The sequence below is a fragment of the Pongo pygmaeus genome, chromosome 17 (genome assembly GCF_028885625.2).
Source record: "Pongo pygmaeus isolate AG05252 chromosome 17, NHGRI_mPonPyg2-v2.0_pri, whole genome shotgun sequence".
NCBI lineage: Eukaryota > Metazoa > Chordata > Mammalia > Primates > Hominidae > Pongo > Pongo pygmaeus.
The window spans coordinates 67,614,277-67,633,628 of record NC_072390.2 but is presented as its reverse complement, the minus strand read 5'-3'; the positions used below and the strand labels follow the sequence as shown (position 1 = coordinate 67,633,628).

The 19,352-nt window shown below is 37.2% G+C and overlaps 1 protein-coding gene across 5 annotated transcripts in view; it reads right to left on the bottom strand.

Annotated features, from left to right (window-relative positions):
- DCC (DCC netrin 1 receptor) overlaps window positions 1-19,352 on the bottom strand; it is a 1,213,980-nt gene that overhangs the window by 783,698 nt on the left and 410,930 nt on the right. For all 5 annotated transcript variants that reach the window (XM_063653694.1, XM_054461350.2, XM_063653695.1 and 2 more), the window contains exon 2: window positions 10,992-11,312. In XM_063653694.1, coding sequence (XP_063509764.1) covers window positions 10,992-11,312 — 321 coding nt within the window. The remainder of the gene's footprint in view (window positions 1-10,991; window positions 11,313-19,352) is intronic.

The window sequence follows — 19,352 nt, the reverse complement described above, 5'->3', positions numbered from 1 at the left end:
TTAAGGGTGGTAAAGCCTCAGGGTTACAATGAAACTGATTCTTTTAAAGCAGATTTTAAAAATGTGTATAAAAAGAACAAGGGTTATAAATCCACAAGCAGATTTTATGACCGTGGTGTTCATCAGTAGATTGAAGACACAGAGGCTTATCTAGGAAGAGCCATCTAAATGGAAAGGTGTGTGAATGAGTCTAAATATTTATGTCTAAATATCTCTGGGTAACCTAAGTTAGGATATAAATAGTGTAAATTCATTCCTTTACAGATCATCATGGGAAATATGCAGATGTGATAGAATACAGATCCTGTCACACAAACTATATCCCACATATATAACCATCTTTTTTTTTTAAGTTGTCATCTCACTCTGTTGCCCAGGCTGGAGTGCAGTGGTGCAATCATAGATCGTTGCAGCCTCGAACTCCTGGGCTCAAGCAACCTCCCACTTCAGCCTCCTAAGTAGCTAGGACTGCAGTAGCTAGGTAGCTAGCCTCCTAAGTAGCTAGGACTAAGTAGCTAGGTAGTAGCAGGCATGTACTACCATACCTGGCTAATTTTTAAATCTTATGTAGAGATGGGACCTTGCTATGTTGCTCAGACTGGTCTCAAACTCCTGTCTTTAAGTGATCCTCTTGCTTCAGCCTCCCAAAGTGTTGGGATTACAGGCATGAGCCACTACTCCCAGCCCCAGATATACTGAGACCTATCAAATATATTTTTTTGATTTTTGCTTAAAAAATGTCGTTTTTTTTTTTTTTTGAGATAAGGTCTCACTCTGTCACTCAGACTGCAGTGCAGTGGCACGCTCACAGCTTACAGCAGCCTTGACCTCCTGGCTCAAGTGATCCTTCTGCCTCAGCCTCCCAAGTAGCTGGGACTACAGGCATGCACCACCACAGCTAGGTAATTTTTTATTTTTTTGTAGAGACAGGGGTCTCACTATGTTGCCCATGCTGATCTTGAATTCCTGGGCTCAAGCAATCCTGCCATCTCAGCCTTCCAAATGTTGGGATTATAGGCATGAGCCACCATGCCCAGCCTATCAAACTATTTAAATGTAATTTTTCTCTGACACATGCTCATTGGGATTCTGAAGGTAGACATGCTACTCTGAGAAACCAAACTTTGAGGCTTAACTGCCCTCCAGAAATTAGAACTCCATAGCTCCATCTGGCCCAATTAGAGATACCTGAGTTACGTTTCACAATAAGCGCTAGTTAAGAACCTTTGATAAATTCTGTGTACCTAAGAGCTGCTCCTCAGATGCTGCGGGAATTCTTCTTTTTCTTTTATTCCTTTTTTTTTTTTTTTTTTTTGAGACAGAGTCTCGCTCTTTCACCCAGGCCGGACTGCAGTGGCGCTATCTCAGCTCACTGTAAGCTCCGCTTCCCGGGTTCACGCCATTCTCCTGCCTCAGCCTCTCGAGTAGCTGAGACTACGGGGGGAGTTTTTCAAACAAGGCTTTTCAATGGAAGTGCTTTGACCTTTGAGGCAAAGGCTCAGTCTTTTAACAGGAAACTTCCAAAGAACTCTGGGCTAGAGCACTAAGAGTCACAGGTGTGTGTGTGTGTGCATGTGTGTGTGTTTGTTCATTCCCAGTATAACATAGAATGAAGAGATAAATTTGGAAATTTGGGACCTACTCTGATTATTGAATTTCTATCAAAAATATTTATCATTGTTGTTTTATTGTTATTGTTTTATGTTAACTTCATGATTCAAGGTCCAAAACAACTGATTTGCTAGGTCAAAAATGTGTCACTCCTTCATGAATCCAAATGGCTCTTTCTGATTTATTCTAACTCTTACCTCTACCAAATAATAGGCAAATTTAGTAATGATAGGCGTAATGACTGATATGATTTGACTGTGTCCCAACCCAAATCTCATCTTGAATTACCATATGTTGTGGGAGGGACCCTGTGGGAGGTAATTGAATCATGGAGGCAGGTCTTTCCCACACTGTTCTCATGATAGTGAATAACTCTCACAAGATCTGATGGTTTTAAAAAGGGGAGTTACCCTGCACAAGCTCTCTCTTTGCGTGCCACCATCTGTGTAAGATGTGACTTGCTCCTCCTTGCCTTCCGCCATGATTGTGAGGCCTCCCCAGCCATGTAGAACTGTAATAAACCTCTTTATCTTCCCAGTCTCTGGTATGTCTTTATCAGCAGTGTGAAAATGGACTAATACAATGACCAATGTATTAGACTGCTTATTATAGAGTATACAGATATAGATTATAAATATAAAGACTGTTAACAATAACTTTTTACAGGGAGATAAGTAATTTTGTTCACTAACTGCATTCGTTACTTTCATCTATATATACTGCTTATGACAGTACACATTTAAGATGGTTGAAGTACCATATACTGAGATTTTCCATGATTTCCTCTAATTAATTTACTTGGCTTCCAGGACACATTCTAGGTTTTGATGTCTCTTTACTTTGTAGAAAAGCTTTGTATCTAATATTAATATCTTAATTCAAATGTGTTTGTATACAATTATTGTGTTTAAATAATATATTTTACCATACACATAAAAATATAATAGGAGAAAAATCAGTACCAGAAATAGGTTCATAAAGTTATTATCCATCATTATTTCATCAGAATTGTATAACTGTGCTATCTAATGTAATGCTACAATTATTCTACTTAATGATGGGGTGCAGGACATGCTATGCCAACATGTGGTGGTTTGGAGGTCACTCTCTATCTCCCACCTTTCTATGTGAGAGCTGTCCATAAAAGAAACCCTCATGTGACAGGAGTCCTGCCCCATAGCCAGGCAAAGTGATATGGTCTGGTTCTGTGTCCCCACCCAAATCTTATCTTGAATTGTAACCCAAATTGTAATCCCCACGTGTTGTGGGAGGGACCTCGTGGGAGGTGACTGAGCCATGGGGGTCGTTCCCCAATGCTGTTCTCAATGATAGTGAGTTCTCATGAGATCTGATGGTTTCATGAGTGGCTTTCCCTCCCTTCACTCTGCACTTCTCTCATTCTTTTCCTTCCTGCTGCCATGTGAAGAAGGATATGTTTGCTTCCCTTTCCACCATGATTACAAGTTTCCTGAGGCTTCCCCAGCCCTGCAGAACTGTGAGTCAATTAAATCTCTTTCCTTTATAAACTACCCAGTCTTGGGCAGTTCTTTATAGCAGTGTGAGAACAGACTAATACAGAAAGGAATACCATACAGAGGTATAGACAATTATTTGAACAATCAGACCTTACTCAAGTTCCCCCAGTTTATTTCCATTTGTCTATGCTCTCTGTCCAATCATGTTTTTCCACAATTCTCCACTTCTCTTATAAGACTTAGCATAAAAATATAAAGCTTTCCCTAGGGGTTTGGGTCTTCATTTCTGAAAGTTACTTGTGTATAACTTTGTTTAAATGAATTTGTTACACTTTTTTCTTGTTAATCTGTGTTTTGTTAAACAGATTAACAAGATTAACAGTGTAATATATTTTCCTTGTGATGTAAAGGAACAGATATTACATTATTTTCTCTCACATTACTATGATTTGAATCTTTTTTATCTTGACTTTTTCAAGAAACTTAAATTTTTATATTCCAAAAAGGTTTTCTAAAATTCAAAAGAGTTTTTGGTTACTATTACTGAGTTGTGTTAGATGTTTCTCCTGCATTTTCATTACAGTACCAGCAAAAATCAAACTGTAGATAGCTTAAGAGTTGAATAAAAGAACAGAGCTCTTAAGATACTGACTAAATTTAGAATGAATAATTAGCTATTTCCATTGTCACATGAATTAGAATTCATAACAAAGAAAAGGAAATGAAAGGTTGAAAAATTTTTTTAGGTTATTTTGTTGATGTTTCTACTATAAAAAGCCTTGTCAAGTTCTCTATTGTAAATTTTATAATGTAGAAGATGTCTTTTCACTCTGCATATTTTTCAGGAATATATTTCTATTTTAATTTTATTGCAGAGTTAATTGATTTAGGAAGGAGGCAACTAAAACCCTACTCTTTAAAATGCGATTATTTAAGTTGAGGGTGTGGGGGCTGTGTGATGGAATAGGCATTGGGGAAATATTGGTGATGGCTGTATCTCAATTTGATTTAGCAATAAAATTAAAGAAAAATGACAAGACTTATACAACAGTTACTTATAAAACCACATTTATTTCTTATTTTTTCTTTCTCTCATGCTTTAACTACAAAACAATAGGAACATTTAGCTAAATGAAGATCATTAAGTCATTAAGAATTATGGAGTCAGAGCAATTTAATTTTCTGCTTATCATTTGAAAATAAACAATACCTCTATAAATGTAAAATGGAAAGCTCTGCACTGTAACCGAACCTTCCCAAATAGAATTCTGAGCATATTCAAGGGCCTTGGGATACATTTTCCAGACTACTGCACAGGATGAAATTGACCTTCCAGGCAAAATTCTTATATTTGCTCCTGTAGAGAGAAGGAATATATACATTTTTCTTGGTGTTTCCTTTATATAACATTTGAGTGACCTGAGGCAATGTGGTTTATTCTTCCTTCTCTTCAGTTAAGGTTTTTTTTTTTCGGGTTCTTTTAAGTAAGGACATAAAGGTCAGGTTATCATTTCACAAAATGCTTCATTCTAGCTTCTCTCACCATAATATGCTTTCACTAATTATTTCATAACTCATTTAAATGGGAGGCATTCTAGAAGAGAATTCACTGAAACAACTCCTCAAGTAACTAATTATTTTTTTAAAACACAGGGGAATTTTAATTATAATGCTGGTGTTATTTAAAAGCAGAGTGTGACAATTTGCATCTTGAACATCTATTGTAATAGGGAAGAAAAAAATATGTCCCTGAATGAAATAACAACTCAAGAAATGCAATTTAGTTGGCCTTTTATTTTCTTGATTTTTAAGGAGCAGAAAAAAAATATGCAAACTTGGCCTGAATTGTAAAACCACTTAGAAAGATAAAAGATTACCAAATTGTGTTCCTAGAAAGATCATTATTTATGACCTTATTTTAAAAATTATATGCTGTCTGTTTTTCTGACACAGATTTGTCATGTGTCACTATTGAATGTATAGCTATGATAGCAAAATCTTCTCATCTTAGAAGAAAACATCTAAATCATAGTGTTTCTCACAAGGAGTTGACATTTTCAAGGGACTAAGTGGATAAATCGATTTTCATTATTATTATCATTATTACCATTATTGTTATTTTCCTTAATTTGTATTGTGGAGAGTTTCATTGATTAAAAATAAATGACTGATTACATAAGAAATTGTTTACAGAGTTCTGAAATCTGGTCCTTAGATTGAGAAGCAAAGTGATAAGGGAATAAGTGTGCATCTGGATTTAGACTATCTAAGTCCCAATCTCTGGCCATAGAACTCTTAGCTTTTCCCAGTAAGTTCTTAACCTGTCAATTTGGATACTTATCTCACAGTTTCTGAGCATTACAAGGTAATGTATACAGATTCACTTTCTGAAGCAGAAACTGCTATAAAAAGCAAGTCAGTGGTTTTAATGTTAAGATGTAAATGCTCAAAAATTAACAAAGACAAATATACCTGGACACTATACACTTAATGTATCCAGCAGTCAGCATTGCTTTACCCTTGGAGGAGCCTGTCCCACGCCATCCCCAGAAGTATAAATGCAAGCAGAATACCACTTAGGCTCCACCTGTGCTCCTTAAAGTGTGCAGGGCAAGTCAGTGGACAAGGAGCTGTGTGGGTGGGTAGGTGTGGGGATGGGTGGACAGGTGGTCATGGTTGTATAAAAAAGCAAAAAAAAAGAGGGATTTTTATGTTTATTCATAGGAAATCTGTTGTTATCTAGTCTTCTTACATATTAGAATTAATCCCTCATCCCCAGAAGGGTACCAGTTGTGTTAAATTCCAAGTCGAGACCAAGTGAACTCCCATGAACCAGCTTCAGTGAATCTTTTTCAGTTGAAAAGCCATTAAGAAGGCTGAGAGGAGTGCCCTGTACGTGTTTCAGAAATGATTGCAAGGTCACTCAATCTCAAACGCCTGCTCTGGTCAGTACAAACTATATTGATTGCATTAACATAATAGTAGATCCACTGGTCAAAAGTGAATCTTTTATTCCAAGGGATTTGGGCACTGCTTGCCAATAAATCTCCATAGATTTAACTTTTTGAAAACTCAATTCAGGCTTGCCAGTTTGTGTTCACAGACTGCAAAGGCAGATATCTGATCCAAGATTATAATATGTATGTCTCAGGATTTGTTGCCTATTTTTCATTGCCCTGAAAAAAAATATTTTGCATCATCACATGGGAATATTGAAAGTTGTTCATTCCTAATAATTATTAAAATAACACAATAATAATCATTGTTAGTTCTATTTATACTATGGCTGTCATTGATTAGGAATCTACTCTGCACTAGAGCTTTACATCCTAGATGTTGTTTGAAAATTACCACAGCCTTGGGAGGTAGGTTATTATTATGTCTGCTGAACAGAAAATAATCCAGAGGCTCAGATAGCTGGCAACAGTTAGAGTGGGGAAGATGTGCTTGGCCAGATGCAAGTTCATTTTCACGGTAAGGGTTAGGGAAGGAATGAAGAAATGCTCATGCTTTTTCCTTTTTAAGTGGCACTTGAATATTCCCAAACAGTCAATTTTCTAATCACAAAATTTTCAATAGTTAATTAATTTGTAGGCTATTGAGATATAAAGCAAATTATTCCAACTTAGTTTGTTAAGAGTATGTTTATATATGCACATATATGGGTGAGTTTGATCTGCTGAAATCCAGTGAAGAAGGAGGAGGAGTAGAAGGGAGACAAAGAAGAGAAGGAGAGGTAGAGAGGAGGATGGCAACAGCGGAAAGCTCTCTTTATATGGCATAAAGCCCCATGTCTTCATTTGTAAGGCAAATGTCTACTATTAACATGACATACTTTGCTAGATACACAGTGGAGGGGATGGTAGGAAAGCTTCATAGATAAGTTCAGGGCTGCTTCCCTTCTTCAGCTGTTCTCAATCTAGAGGACTAAATGGAAGTATACATGGCACAGAAACACTGTAGCATTTTAGATTAGAGCTAATTGGATAAAAATAAAATTCCCAAATGTCAGCCAGTATGATGAAGTTGCTTTCAAATGGAGATTTACTAGCCCAGATATTCTTTACTAATAGAGCTCAAAATGACTAGAAATACTGATAGTCAGTAGCCTGTTACTTTGCAACTTTTAACAAAATGTTGGATGGAATGATAGTTCTTCATTTATCTTTCCTACTTTCCTTCCTTCTCTAGCCAAGTGTGCGCTCAAGCCTTAAAGAGCACTTGAGAAGCTCCTAGAAAATAGGATGAATGGTGCATGGCAAGATCATTGCGTAAAATGTGCTGACTGATTAAAGACAGATTTCATTTGCTACACTTCTTTTTATCAAAAGACACTTTGAGAAAGCAAAAATGGAAGAGGGACATTATTTAATATAGGCTCTATACAGCACCTGAGAGTACAAAACATTTTTTTGTTGTTGTTGTTTTACCCAAGCAAAGCCTACTGTTACCATTTAGTGGTGACTGGTTTATTGAGTGCTAATGCTTTAAAACTGAGATTAAATCAGGTCCATGGTCTTTATTACTGGGAAGATATATACCCCTTGTGAATTCTAGTGGTTTGGCAATCTTAACCTCAGCAGACATAACATTGATGTATTCTGTGTTGCCAAACAGCATGGTAAGTGTTTAAAATGCTGTGAACAGCCTTATTACCTTGAAATGATACAACCTAATATGAGATTGTAACTCAGGGACTAAATCCGTGTGCCTATCCTTGTACAGAATACTAAAGTCCAAGCCACTGTATTTTAATATCTCACAGGGAAGGAATTGTTCTTCATTTCACTACTGAAAGACAGTACATGAAATGTGAATGTAGATTGCATGAAGACTGAAACTGCAATGTAACAGGCCATTATCATTAACACTGCATAGGCAGCTGCCTTTCGTAATAAGGCATCAAAATATCAGCCTGCTTCATTCAAATCAGCAGACTTCCTCTGGCCTTGTGGACAACTGATGGGTGGGATCTATGGGGCCAGAAATTCTCTAGTGACTGAAAGTCAAATTGTCCCCTTTCCATTTCACTTGGAGCATTCTGAGAAGCTGCTTTTATCAAATCTGAAGCATTTATTCCACCTATTTCTCCTAATCAATCATAATTAACATTAACATTCAGTTCTGGCGACACTTTATGCTCATCAATCAAAAATTTCAGACACCCGTCACTTCAAGTTTCCAGTTACTTTATAGCCTTGATTTTCATGATCAGGATGTCACCTGGCCTGTCTCCTGAGTAGGGGGGGTTTTCTGCATCTGCACCTCAGTCTGTCATTGCTAAAGCAGACCAGGGACACTTCAAGGTAGAGTGACCCACTGTCCTGGTTTTACCTGGCACTCAGGTGGCTTCCCAGGATATGGGACTTTCAACTGCAAAAACCAGGTCAGTCCAAAGAAAAGCAGAATGGCTAGCCAGTCTACCTCTAGGTAAAATCTGGCTTAACTGACTATGAAAAACTCTGCCTTCATTAGTTTGGGTGGCTATCACAAAGTATTGTGGACTGGGTAGCCTGTAAACAACAGACATTGATTTCTCAAAGTTCTGGAGGCTGGAAACCTGAGATCAGGGTGCCAGCATGATTGGTTTCTGATGAGGGTCCTCTTCTGGATTGCAGATTATAGACGTCTCATTGTATCCTCACATGGTGAAAGAAGCAGGGGTGTTCTGTGGTTCCTTTTGTAAGGGCACTAATCACATTCATGAGGGCTCCACCCCCATGATCTAATTATCTCTCAAAGGCTCCACCTCCCAGTGCTATCACATTGGGGGTTAGAATTTCAATATATACATTTTAGAGAGAAATAACATTCAGTCTATAGAGTTCTTAGTGGAGAAAAGAAGCTACAGAAGAGTGGTTTGAAGCTACATATGGGAATTAACCACATATCTATGAGATGTAATTCTTTATAGCACTGCCTGACAAAATCACATCTTTCAGATTTCAACTTTCTCAAACCCTCACTAGGAGAGCGCATGAGGGAGTGGTGATTCTGCCCAATTGTCCTGTTATTGATGAAAATGAGTTATTCTGATCAGTCTTCCAAGATGAGACTAGACTAAGTAGGACCTGGGAAAGAAAACCATAACAAATGACTAAACAGCCTATGATTCAATTTTGTTTTTACTGAGAACCGAAGATTATGTTGAAAGCAGCCCTTCAAATCTGCTTACCCATTCATAACTTAAATTTATTTCAAGTTCGATCTGCTTGCCTTGCTTTATGGTCAATATAAAAGTTAAAAAATACAACAACAGGTTTTGGTCAAATCATTATAGAAACAAGTAAAAAAACTGATTCTTCACTTTGCAGGTCTAACATTTCAGGGGCCAACAGAAATAATTATGAGCTGCCTTCTAACCAGAAGAGTGGGGCAAAAATAGCAATATCATGGGTTCCAGAATGGTCAGTACCATTTTTTCAGGGTCTACATGACTTCAGTGTATCCAGGTGAAAACAAAAACTGTTCATCTTATTACTCAGCTGTTAAGCCAACATGTTACCAAGCATTAAGAAATTTGGAAGCACTAGAAGGAATTTTTATTTCTTACTTGAGATGTATATGTTGTAGGCCATGCCACTATAATTAAAATAAAATTTACTCTTCTTAAGGCCCAACAACAAAAAAATGGACTCTGCAAACATTTAGCATTTAATGAAGCTGTAAAGTAAAATTAGCAAATTATATTTTCTAATATTTTTCTATTAATGAGAAGTCCTCCCTTAGATATAAGCAGTAAGTCAACTTGAAACAGTTTTGTTTAAAAAAAAAATCTCATAACATTTTGCAGCTAGTTGAGGTCCTATGACTGTTTTCTAAGCTAATTTAAGGAGAAAGGTCAGTCAAAACCATGAGAGAATAAACATGAATCTTTTTACATCTTTCCTTTTTCTTAAAAATGTGCATTGTTGGTGAAAATGTAAATTAGACAGCCATTATGAAAAATGGTTATGTAGCTTTCTCAAAAAACTAAAATTAGAATTACCATATGATACAATAATCTCACTTATGGGTATATATCCAAAGGAATTGAAATGAGGGTGTATAAGAGATATCTATACTCCATGTTAATTGCAGCATTATTCACAACAGCCAAGATGTGGAATCAATCACGAATGGGTGAATGGGTAAAGAAAATATTATATATACATCATATATATATATATGATATATATACATCATATATATATGATATATATACATCATATATATATGATATATATACATCATATATATATGATATATACACATCATATATATATGATATATACACATCATATATATATATGATATATATACACACACACAATGGAGTACTATTCAGCCTTTAAAAAGAGTAAATCCTGTTATTTGTGATAACATAGATGAACCTAGAGGATATTATGCTAAGGGAAACATGCCAGGCACTGAAAGAAAAATACTGCATGATATCTCACTTACAGGTAGAATCTATTATAAAAAAAGTCAAACTCATAGAACTAGAGAGCAGAATGGTTACCAGAGGCTTGGGAAGATGGGGCGTGGTAAGGAATGGAAAGATGTTTGTCAAAGGGCCCAAGGTTTCAGTTAGAGAGAAGTAATAAGCTTTTAATATCTATTGCACAGCATAGTATATATCAAAATTGCTAAAAAGCAGATTTTAAATGTTCTCACCACAGAAAAGAGATAAGTATGTGGTGACAGATATGTTAATTAGCTTGATATAATCACTCCACGATGTATACATACATCAAAACATGACATTGTACCTCATAAAAATATATAATTATTTGTCAATTTAAAATTTAAAAGATTTTAAAAATGTACATTATTTCTACAAAAAATTATTTTCTTATCCCCAAAAAAGAATAAGAAGAAGAGAAGAAGGAGGAGGAGGAGGAAGAGAAGGAAGAATCCACCTACCTGCTACTGCAACTTTTGCTGTCCGACTAATAATTGAGCCAGAATCTCCTAAAGATGCCTCACATTGGTAAAGTCCCTCATCTGGCTTGTGGTGTCTGGAATGAAGTATGTTTTGTATCAGCAGAGACCCATTTGAAAGTTGCTGCTTCCTTTCATCCATTCCCAAGGCTAGATGGATGCCATCTTTCTTCCACTTGATCACTGGAACTCCTCGGTCAGACTCCGCAGAGCAGTCGAGGAGGACATTTCCTCCCCGCATTGTGACGGCATCAGAAGGTTCTGAGAGGAAGTGCAGTGCTGTGAAAGCTTTAATTTGAAAACCTGAAACAAGAGAGCACAGGGAAATATGTTCATGTATTCAAATAAATCTCAGGCTTAGATTCCCTGTCTTTTCTTTACAGAGCTTTTCACAAAAGCTGAGGGCTTTGAACAATGTCCAAGAATAAATAAAAACTAAAATCAAGGATATTATGTTAAATAAGCAAAAACGTACCCGGTTGAGGTAACCATAATTAAGAAAGCAATTGGCTCCAAAAGTTAATATTATGAGAAATTACAAATTCATATAAATCCTGGCATGCTTATTACCACATATCAGTCAGTACATGAAAATTTAGACAGAAAAAACTAATATTTTCCAAATAAAACTAGATATTTTAAAGTAGCAATAGTTATTAGTGTGGTAGCTAAGATTTTTGGGGAGACTATTTCTATCTCTTCATTCTGATTATGGCATCCATTGAAATTTTTAAAAAATCCAATCTGATACAGTGTTCTATAAGAATAAAAGTCAACTCTGAACAGCATGGGCAAAGTTATTTAGGACAAAGCTCAGGTGGGTTTTAAAATAGGTAAATCCCACTGGCAGAAGCAAGTCAATAAAGCTACTACCTAAAATCACAAATCCCTGAAGGGTCTTAATTTTCATCCAAATGTTTCTCATGGGCTTGAAAATCTAAATAAATATTACAGTTGAATTTGTTTCATAAACGTAAATGAACATAATCAACCAAGGGTAATAGAAACTCATTTAAGAATCTTGAGGGAAGGGAGCAAGTATAATCAGTTAAAGTATATTGTTTTCGAAGCTGGCAGTATAGCATTTGACGGAATACTCACATGTTGAGTCAAAGACCTTGACAAGGTTTCAGGAGGTCATTGGCTCCACCATTTGCTCAGACAGGTGTATACTTAAATCATTCAAGTCAAATTACTTTCAATTTCATTTTGAACAATCTTTGGGGCTAGAGATTCTACAATGTCCCTTGGTATCTTGTTTTCAATATTTAATCATTTTAAGAGTCTAACTGAATTTTCTTGCTGATGTTTAATCCCATTTTCCCCTGAAACACCTTGTGTGAAAATGCAGAAGAGATGGACATTTTCTTTAAGAGCCCTTTATTTGTTTGAAACAGCATTTCATTTCTTAAAAAATACCATCTAAATTATGTTTTAGTCTTCATTTTTTTTTCAGGATAGCAACCTCGACTTCATTAGCTTCCTTCATTTTTCTGTAATGGGAACACTTTTAGTTGTACTTTGTAAAATCATTCCAATCTTCTGTCATTTAAAAGGCAGGCATCTAAATTGCGGGTAATCCATATTCTCATAAGGGGTTAACTCATACTGGTTCTGATGGACAGAACTATTTCTATCTTTGTACACCCCATTTTCCAGTGAAGAGAAAGCAGAACAGCTTCTTACAGTTTCTCCCTGGTTTTATTTGCTTCATTCCTGCATGCTCAATTTTTCTAAAACTTACATTTGAAGTCTGTTATTTTGCCCAATGATGTCTTGTGTCACTCACTGTCATATATTCATTCCTTTCACCTTGGCCACTCACTCAGAAAGCATCTGGAACTTTGCTTGAATTAATATAAATTGTAAAATAATGGTGAGCACATAACTCTACTATAGATGATATTGATAAAGATCTCAGATGCCAGCAGCCTGGTGTCTTTATTTTCAAATAAGCTCCTTCTCCCCACAGATCTTTTGGTGTAGCCAACCCAATTATAGTACATCCTGTTCTTCTAGCGGGAAGTACATTGAATTGGGTGTCTGGATATCTAGCCTTAGGTCTTGGCTTTATCACTTCAAAATTCATGACTCAGAAAGGTCTTTTAAGCCCTCAGAAACTCAGTTCCTTCATGTGCAAAAATTAAGAAGTTGAACTAGATGATCTCTAAGTTCAACATCTAGTTTGGAGGCTTTTAGAACAAGATTGAGTTGAGAGCATCTGTCAAATGAACACTGCTCTAAGCTTGCTGAATCAATGCAGGCTGATTTTGCTGAAAATACCTTTCCCATGTCTACGTGATCTCTTCCTCTACCAGAAAAGAAACACAAGCTAGCAAACCTGGCTTGAGAAACACTAAGGATGAGACAGCAGAAAGAAGTTCTAATGTCCTTGAATGCCAAGATATTTCACTAGAGTAATACCCACAATTTCCATACAAGTAGCCTTAATAAAGAAGAAATAAATTTGAAATTCAAGACCAGCCAACTATATTAGAATGCATTTATTGCTTTTTTGTTCTTCCTGGGGCCTATATTTTAAACACAACCTCATGTTGAGCACCTTATTTATGTCACAGAACACATAATACATTTAACACAGCTGTTTATGACAGCATGTTAATGAGCATATGTGCCCATTATCACACATAAATAATCCACTTAGTCTGAAACAAGGAGGTTATGACAGTTTTCAGTGCTGTGAGTACATAGATCAACTTTTCTTTAACACAATTACCCTTGCAGTTCAATGGCAATTTGAGCTTTTTGTACTCTTTATAACAATTATATTTTGAATATATGGCTCTGGGATATAGGCACCTCACTGCTTTAAGTAACTTGCATTAGTGATTAGTTTTATAGAAAAGATGGATCCTGGTGAATCAAGTTAATTGAGAAATAGTAGATATGATTCTACTGGTCTCCTTTTCTAAGTTTCAGCTCATGTTAGTGACAGTGGCAGGAGGCAGACAAATTCCCAGGCAGACAGGGGTGGGTCCCCAGTGAAACCCAACCTTCAAGCCGCAAAAAGCCTAAAGGCTGAAAACTGGGCTGCTGGTTCTGAATGGAGTCTGTGGCCAGAATGAGAACTTCTGTTCCTGTTTGCCTGTTCTTTCCTGATTGGTTCTTTCTGAATAATTCTTTTTTTTTCTCTTTTTTTTGGGCGATGGAGTCTGGCTCTGTCTCCCAGGCTGGAGTGCAGTGATGTGATCTTGGCTGACTGCAACCTCCGCCTCAGGCGACTTTCCTGCCTCAGCTTCCCGAGTAACTGGGATTACAGGCATGCGCCACCACACCTGGCTAATTTTTGTATTTTTGGTAGAGACGGCCATGCTGGCCATGGTTGGCCAGGCTGGTCTCAAACTCCTGACCTCAGTTGTTCCGCCTGCCTCAGCCTTCCGAAGTGCTGGGATTACAGGCATGAGCCAATGGGCCCAGCCCGAATAATGCTTTTTAACCAATCAAATGTTGCCTTTTCCATAGCTACCTACAGCCTGCACCTCCCACATTCTGAGCCTATAGAAACTCCAGACTCAGCCACACCTGGGGACTACCCACTGCAGATCGCCTCTCCACTCAGAGATGTTCTGTCCTTCAATAAAACTTTTCTCCGCCTTGCTCACTCTCCAGTTATCCAGGCAACCTCATTCTTCTTGGATGCGGGAGAAGAACCTGGGACCCACTGAACAACAGGTGCAAAAGGAGCTGTAACACTGTAGCCCTCCAGCCCTCCACTGCTGCCCGAGTGGCCACCCAAGACGACAAGAAGCGGCAGTAGGGATGGGCCAGCCCAAGAGCCGTGGGCCAGAGTAGGGCAGCAGGACTGAATGAGCTGTAACACAAAGGAGCCAAAACACACTCCTGCCCACCCCCTGCCCCGTTCACTGTGCTGCATATGGCAGGAAGGAGAGAAGAGCTGCAACCCTTCTGGAGGCACAGACCTTGGGACTCCCGGAGCCAGAGCTCTGACACGCCCTTATTTGCTGGGCTACAGGAACAAACAAACGGTGACATGCTGTAACACCCTTTTGGGGCTCTGTGGTTGTTGGCGTCTCTAAGTTTTTTGGGTGTCACCGTGTTCCCCCAGTCCAGACACCAGCATCCAAGGCAGAATTTGCTTGCAGTATGTCTGGTCCAGCTGCCGTCTCACAGGGAGCCACGGCCTGTGCCGGCACCAAAAGCTGCCCGCCCCACCGACACAGCTGGCGCACCTGGCTCTGTGCCGTGGCTGGACTCTGCAATCACTCACTCACACACCCCTCACCGCTCCATGCCTGGCACACCTATGGTGGGCGTGGGATCAGGGGTGGTAGCATAAGCCGAGAGCAGCCTGTCAGACTGAGAGGGCAGAACCAGCCCAGCAGCCAGCTCAGAGCCCAGTGAGGCCCAGGCAGGAGTGCTGCGTATTGTGGAAGATTTCCGGCTGGCGAAGCGGCACTGAAAAATACCCTGCGTCATTAGGCAAGGCTACCTTCAACTTCCTTGTATTTCACACAGGCCTAAGAAATGTCCCACGAATACATTACATTGACATCAATTTAGGTCCCTCTCAACCCTTTCTCTTAGTGTACTGGTTCCATTTGGAGAGATTTTGCCCACCAGTATGTAATTTCTTAATATAAAATAATTTTATAAAATGACTTCATCCAAGGATTAATTGTAAATCAGCTACGCCGATTTAATGTATGAAGAGAGGAAGACAGAGATGATAAAACTGAAGAAGACAAGAAGCACAAATAACTTTGGAGCCTGTGGCTCAAAAAGTTGTAGTCTGGAATTAGGTACTCAGAGTTCAATCAAAGTGTAGACCTCCTGGAAAACGCATGAAAGGAGGTCATGGGAAGGCAACAGAAGAACTCATTTTGAGAATCAAAACTAAACTTCCTATTTTACAATGCTGCAGATAATTTTATATTAGAATTACAATGGTGAGGATTTCATCCAGGAGAAAACCTAATGGAGAAGTTTATTTTGCTTGGTTTTATTTTTAAGATGTCCAATGGCCATTCCCTTGAACCCTCAAATAGTTACATTTCCAAGCCTTGCTTCATAAAGAAAGAAATCCTTTTAACTCTGCCATAAAATTACTTGAGGCAACTATAATATATTGTGGAGAAATAAACTGGAAAGTTCCAAAATCCCATCCATTAAGAAACTTAACACAACGGAATCTGACATCAGAGTTCACCATAAAAATGAGTGTTTCCATCTCTCCCTCCAAATGTTGGTTTGGGAAGATTTCTAAATCTTTGGTTAAAATATAGGGATAAAGCCATATATGTATTTAACTATTGGCTAGCTTTTCTTATCTATAATGGTTTGAAGAAAAGTAATTAAGTGTCAGATCATCATTGGGCCTTCTCCTCCTCCTCCTCCTCCCCTTACACTTCCTCCTTCTCCACCTCCTCTTTCTTCTCCTCCTTTTTTTTTTTTTCTGTAAAATGATAGTTTGTAAGCAGATACCAAGATAGCGAAACCTTCCATGCTTCCTGATGAGGATATAAACGAAGGCCTACCCTTGAGGAAGGACCTAAAGGAGAACTTTTATTATCTATTTGTTTTAGTTTTCTCAGACATAAATAAGCATCAGAAATAACACTGCCAAAGACATTTCAAGTTTATATTAATTAGCTATACATACAGAATATTCTTAATATATTTTAGAAACTCACTAAAATGATCAAATAGTACAAATGTTTCTCTAAGCTTAGTCCCTTTGTGCTTGCTCTCTTTATCATATTCTTCTTAGTTCCAAAGACCATTCAGTCGCAGAGGCAAACTAACTTAAAATGAGGTTTTTAAGGTGTGACATTTTATCTACAATATCAAACATTGTTAAGTGTAAAAAATAACTCTCTGTGGAGTCAGAAATCTCTTTCCAGGTCCAAAATGTAAAAGCTTCTGGTTAAGGCAATAGAAGTTCAAAATGAAATTTATAAGAAGTAGCTTGGAAGTGGGGAAAAAAGCTCCTACAAGACTTTGAGATTAGCAAATGTCATACAAATCCCCATAGAACTTGCTATGCATAATTTTATCCTTAAAATTACACAAGCTTTCATTTTGGGGTGCTTAGAGTTTCTGATGATCCGTGAATCTTCATATCAACCCAGAAAACCATGCCACTATCATCTCTTCTTAGAAATAGAGGCTACCATATTTGCTTCTTTTTGCTTAAGACAAATAAAGAGACCTCCATTGAAGGAAATAAAAATAATTCTATGGATGATGCAATATAATCTACTTTCAATTTATCAAATATCAATTACATGTACAACTGCAACTCTGGTCTTTAGCCCTGGAAAAAAATTATAATACTTGTGAGGCTATGTAATGGAGCAGGAAATTTAAAAAACAAAAACAAACAAACATGAAGTAACAGAATCCCTAAGCATATGTTAACTTCACTGGGTTTAGTATATCAGAATACAAATTCTGAAACAGTCATTCTCAAAGTACAGTCCCTAGACTAGCAACAGCAACACCTCCTGGGAAACTGCTGAAAATGCACAATGTTAAGTAGAACAATGGTTACTAGAGGCTGGGAAGGGTGGGGAGGGGATAGACAGAGTTTGCTTAGGGAATACAAAATTACAGTTAGACAGGAGGAGTAAGTTCTAATGCTCTATAGCACTGTACTGTGACTGAAGTTAACAATAATTTAGTGAATATTTTCAAATAGCTAGAAGAGATGATTTTGAATGTTCCCAGCCCAAACAAATGATAACTTTTTGAGGTGATAGATATGCTAACTAGTCTGATTTGATCACCAAACATTGTATACATGTAACAAAATATCAGCCTATATCCTATAAATGTGTACAACTATTATGTGCTAATTAAAAATAAAAATACATTTAAAAATGCACAATTCTAGACCCTGCCCCATACCTACCCAATCAGAAACTGTGGCAGTAGAACCCAGCAATCTGTACTTTAAGAAGTCTTCCAGGGAATTCTCATGTTAACTAAAGCTCTAGAACTTTGCTCCAAAACATCTGCTGGCCTGGATTGGAGCAAGGGGGTTCTTGTGTCCCTTGTACTATCTTGTCATGATTTTTCATAGTTGAGGAATTTGTGTAATTTGGGTTGATTATTTTTCTAAGTAAGTAGGTGAACTTAGAAGGAGAATCTAGAAAGGCAAATAATTGAACACTTATTTCAACACGTTTTATTAATATTTATTATATATTTCTCTTTGAAAGGCTGAAGTGGAGAAAGGATCAAGAAAGAGGGCTATTGTTTACAATACCTAATCTTTCCTCTATTACAACCAGCAGACTGTTTGGGCCCCAAATAGCCTTACCCCATTAAGCAAAATTAAACTTCCATGGTCATTTGGACATTTAGAATATTCCTTGGAATATTCTTGATTCTTCACATAAGGGGCTATAAGAGGATTTCTTCTAAACAGTGACAATAACTACAATCCTCTTCCAAAAGAAGTTTGGGTTCATCCAGTATTCTTTATCACATTGCCTTTCTTTTATTCCATTTTAGTTCCACAATATAATTGTAGACACTTACCAGGCTGATCTGCCCCTTAGTCTAGTTTAGTCTCTAGATGGGAAAACCACAATAGCCATTTAACTGTGCTGTAGCCTGAGGGTGTGCTTTGTGTATTTCCGATTAATGGAAGACTTTAATTTCCGCTCGACCAGAGAGAGAAAATGTGCACTCACCAAAGGACCAGCACCTATGACTATTGGGGGTTTTGTGAAGCACTGGTGCCATTTTATTCACTTTGTTAAGACATTTAAAAAAATTGTCAGAATACATGGTCGTATTTTTAAAAGATTATGTTCATTCTGCAGTTGCCAGAGACTAACATTTTAAAGCCATTTAAGACAAATTTTTATTACTAAAAATGCAAATCAGAAATGAATTATGTGGAATTAATTCCTGAACTTAAATAATGTAAAAAAAGTCTGATCAGGAAAGAAAACATATGCATTTTACTATGGGAATTTACTAAGGATCATTAAAATATAGAGAAGCTATGGATGAAAATTTAAGTGAAATTTTAAAAGGAACAGTCGAAGCTCCTCCCTCATTAGAGTTGCCAGATTTAGTAAACAAAAATTAAGGACACAAGTTATATTAGAATTTCATATGAAAAACAAATTTAGTATAAATTGTAGTATAAACATGTCCTAAATACTTATAATAAATAAATATTGCATAAGACTTACTTATACTAAAATATTATTTGTTATTTACTCAAAATCAAATATAACAGAGCATCCTGTATTTTATCTGAGAAACCTATCCTCCATGAAATTCCTTCTTAAGACCATAGCTAAAGTAAGCAACTAGCAAATAAATTCCTACTATGCTCCTCAGTTG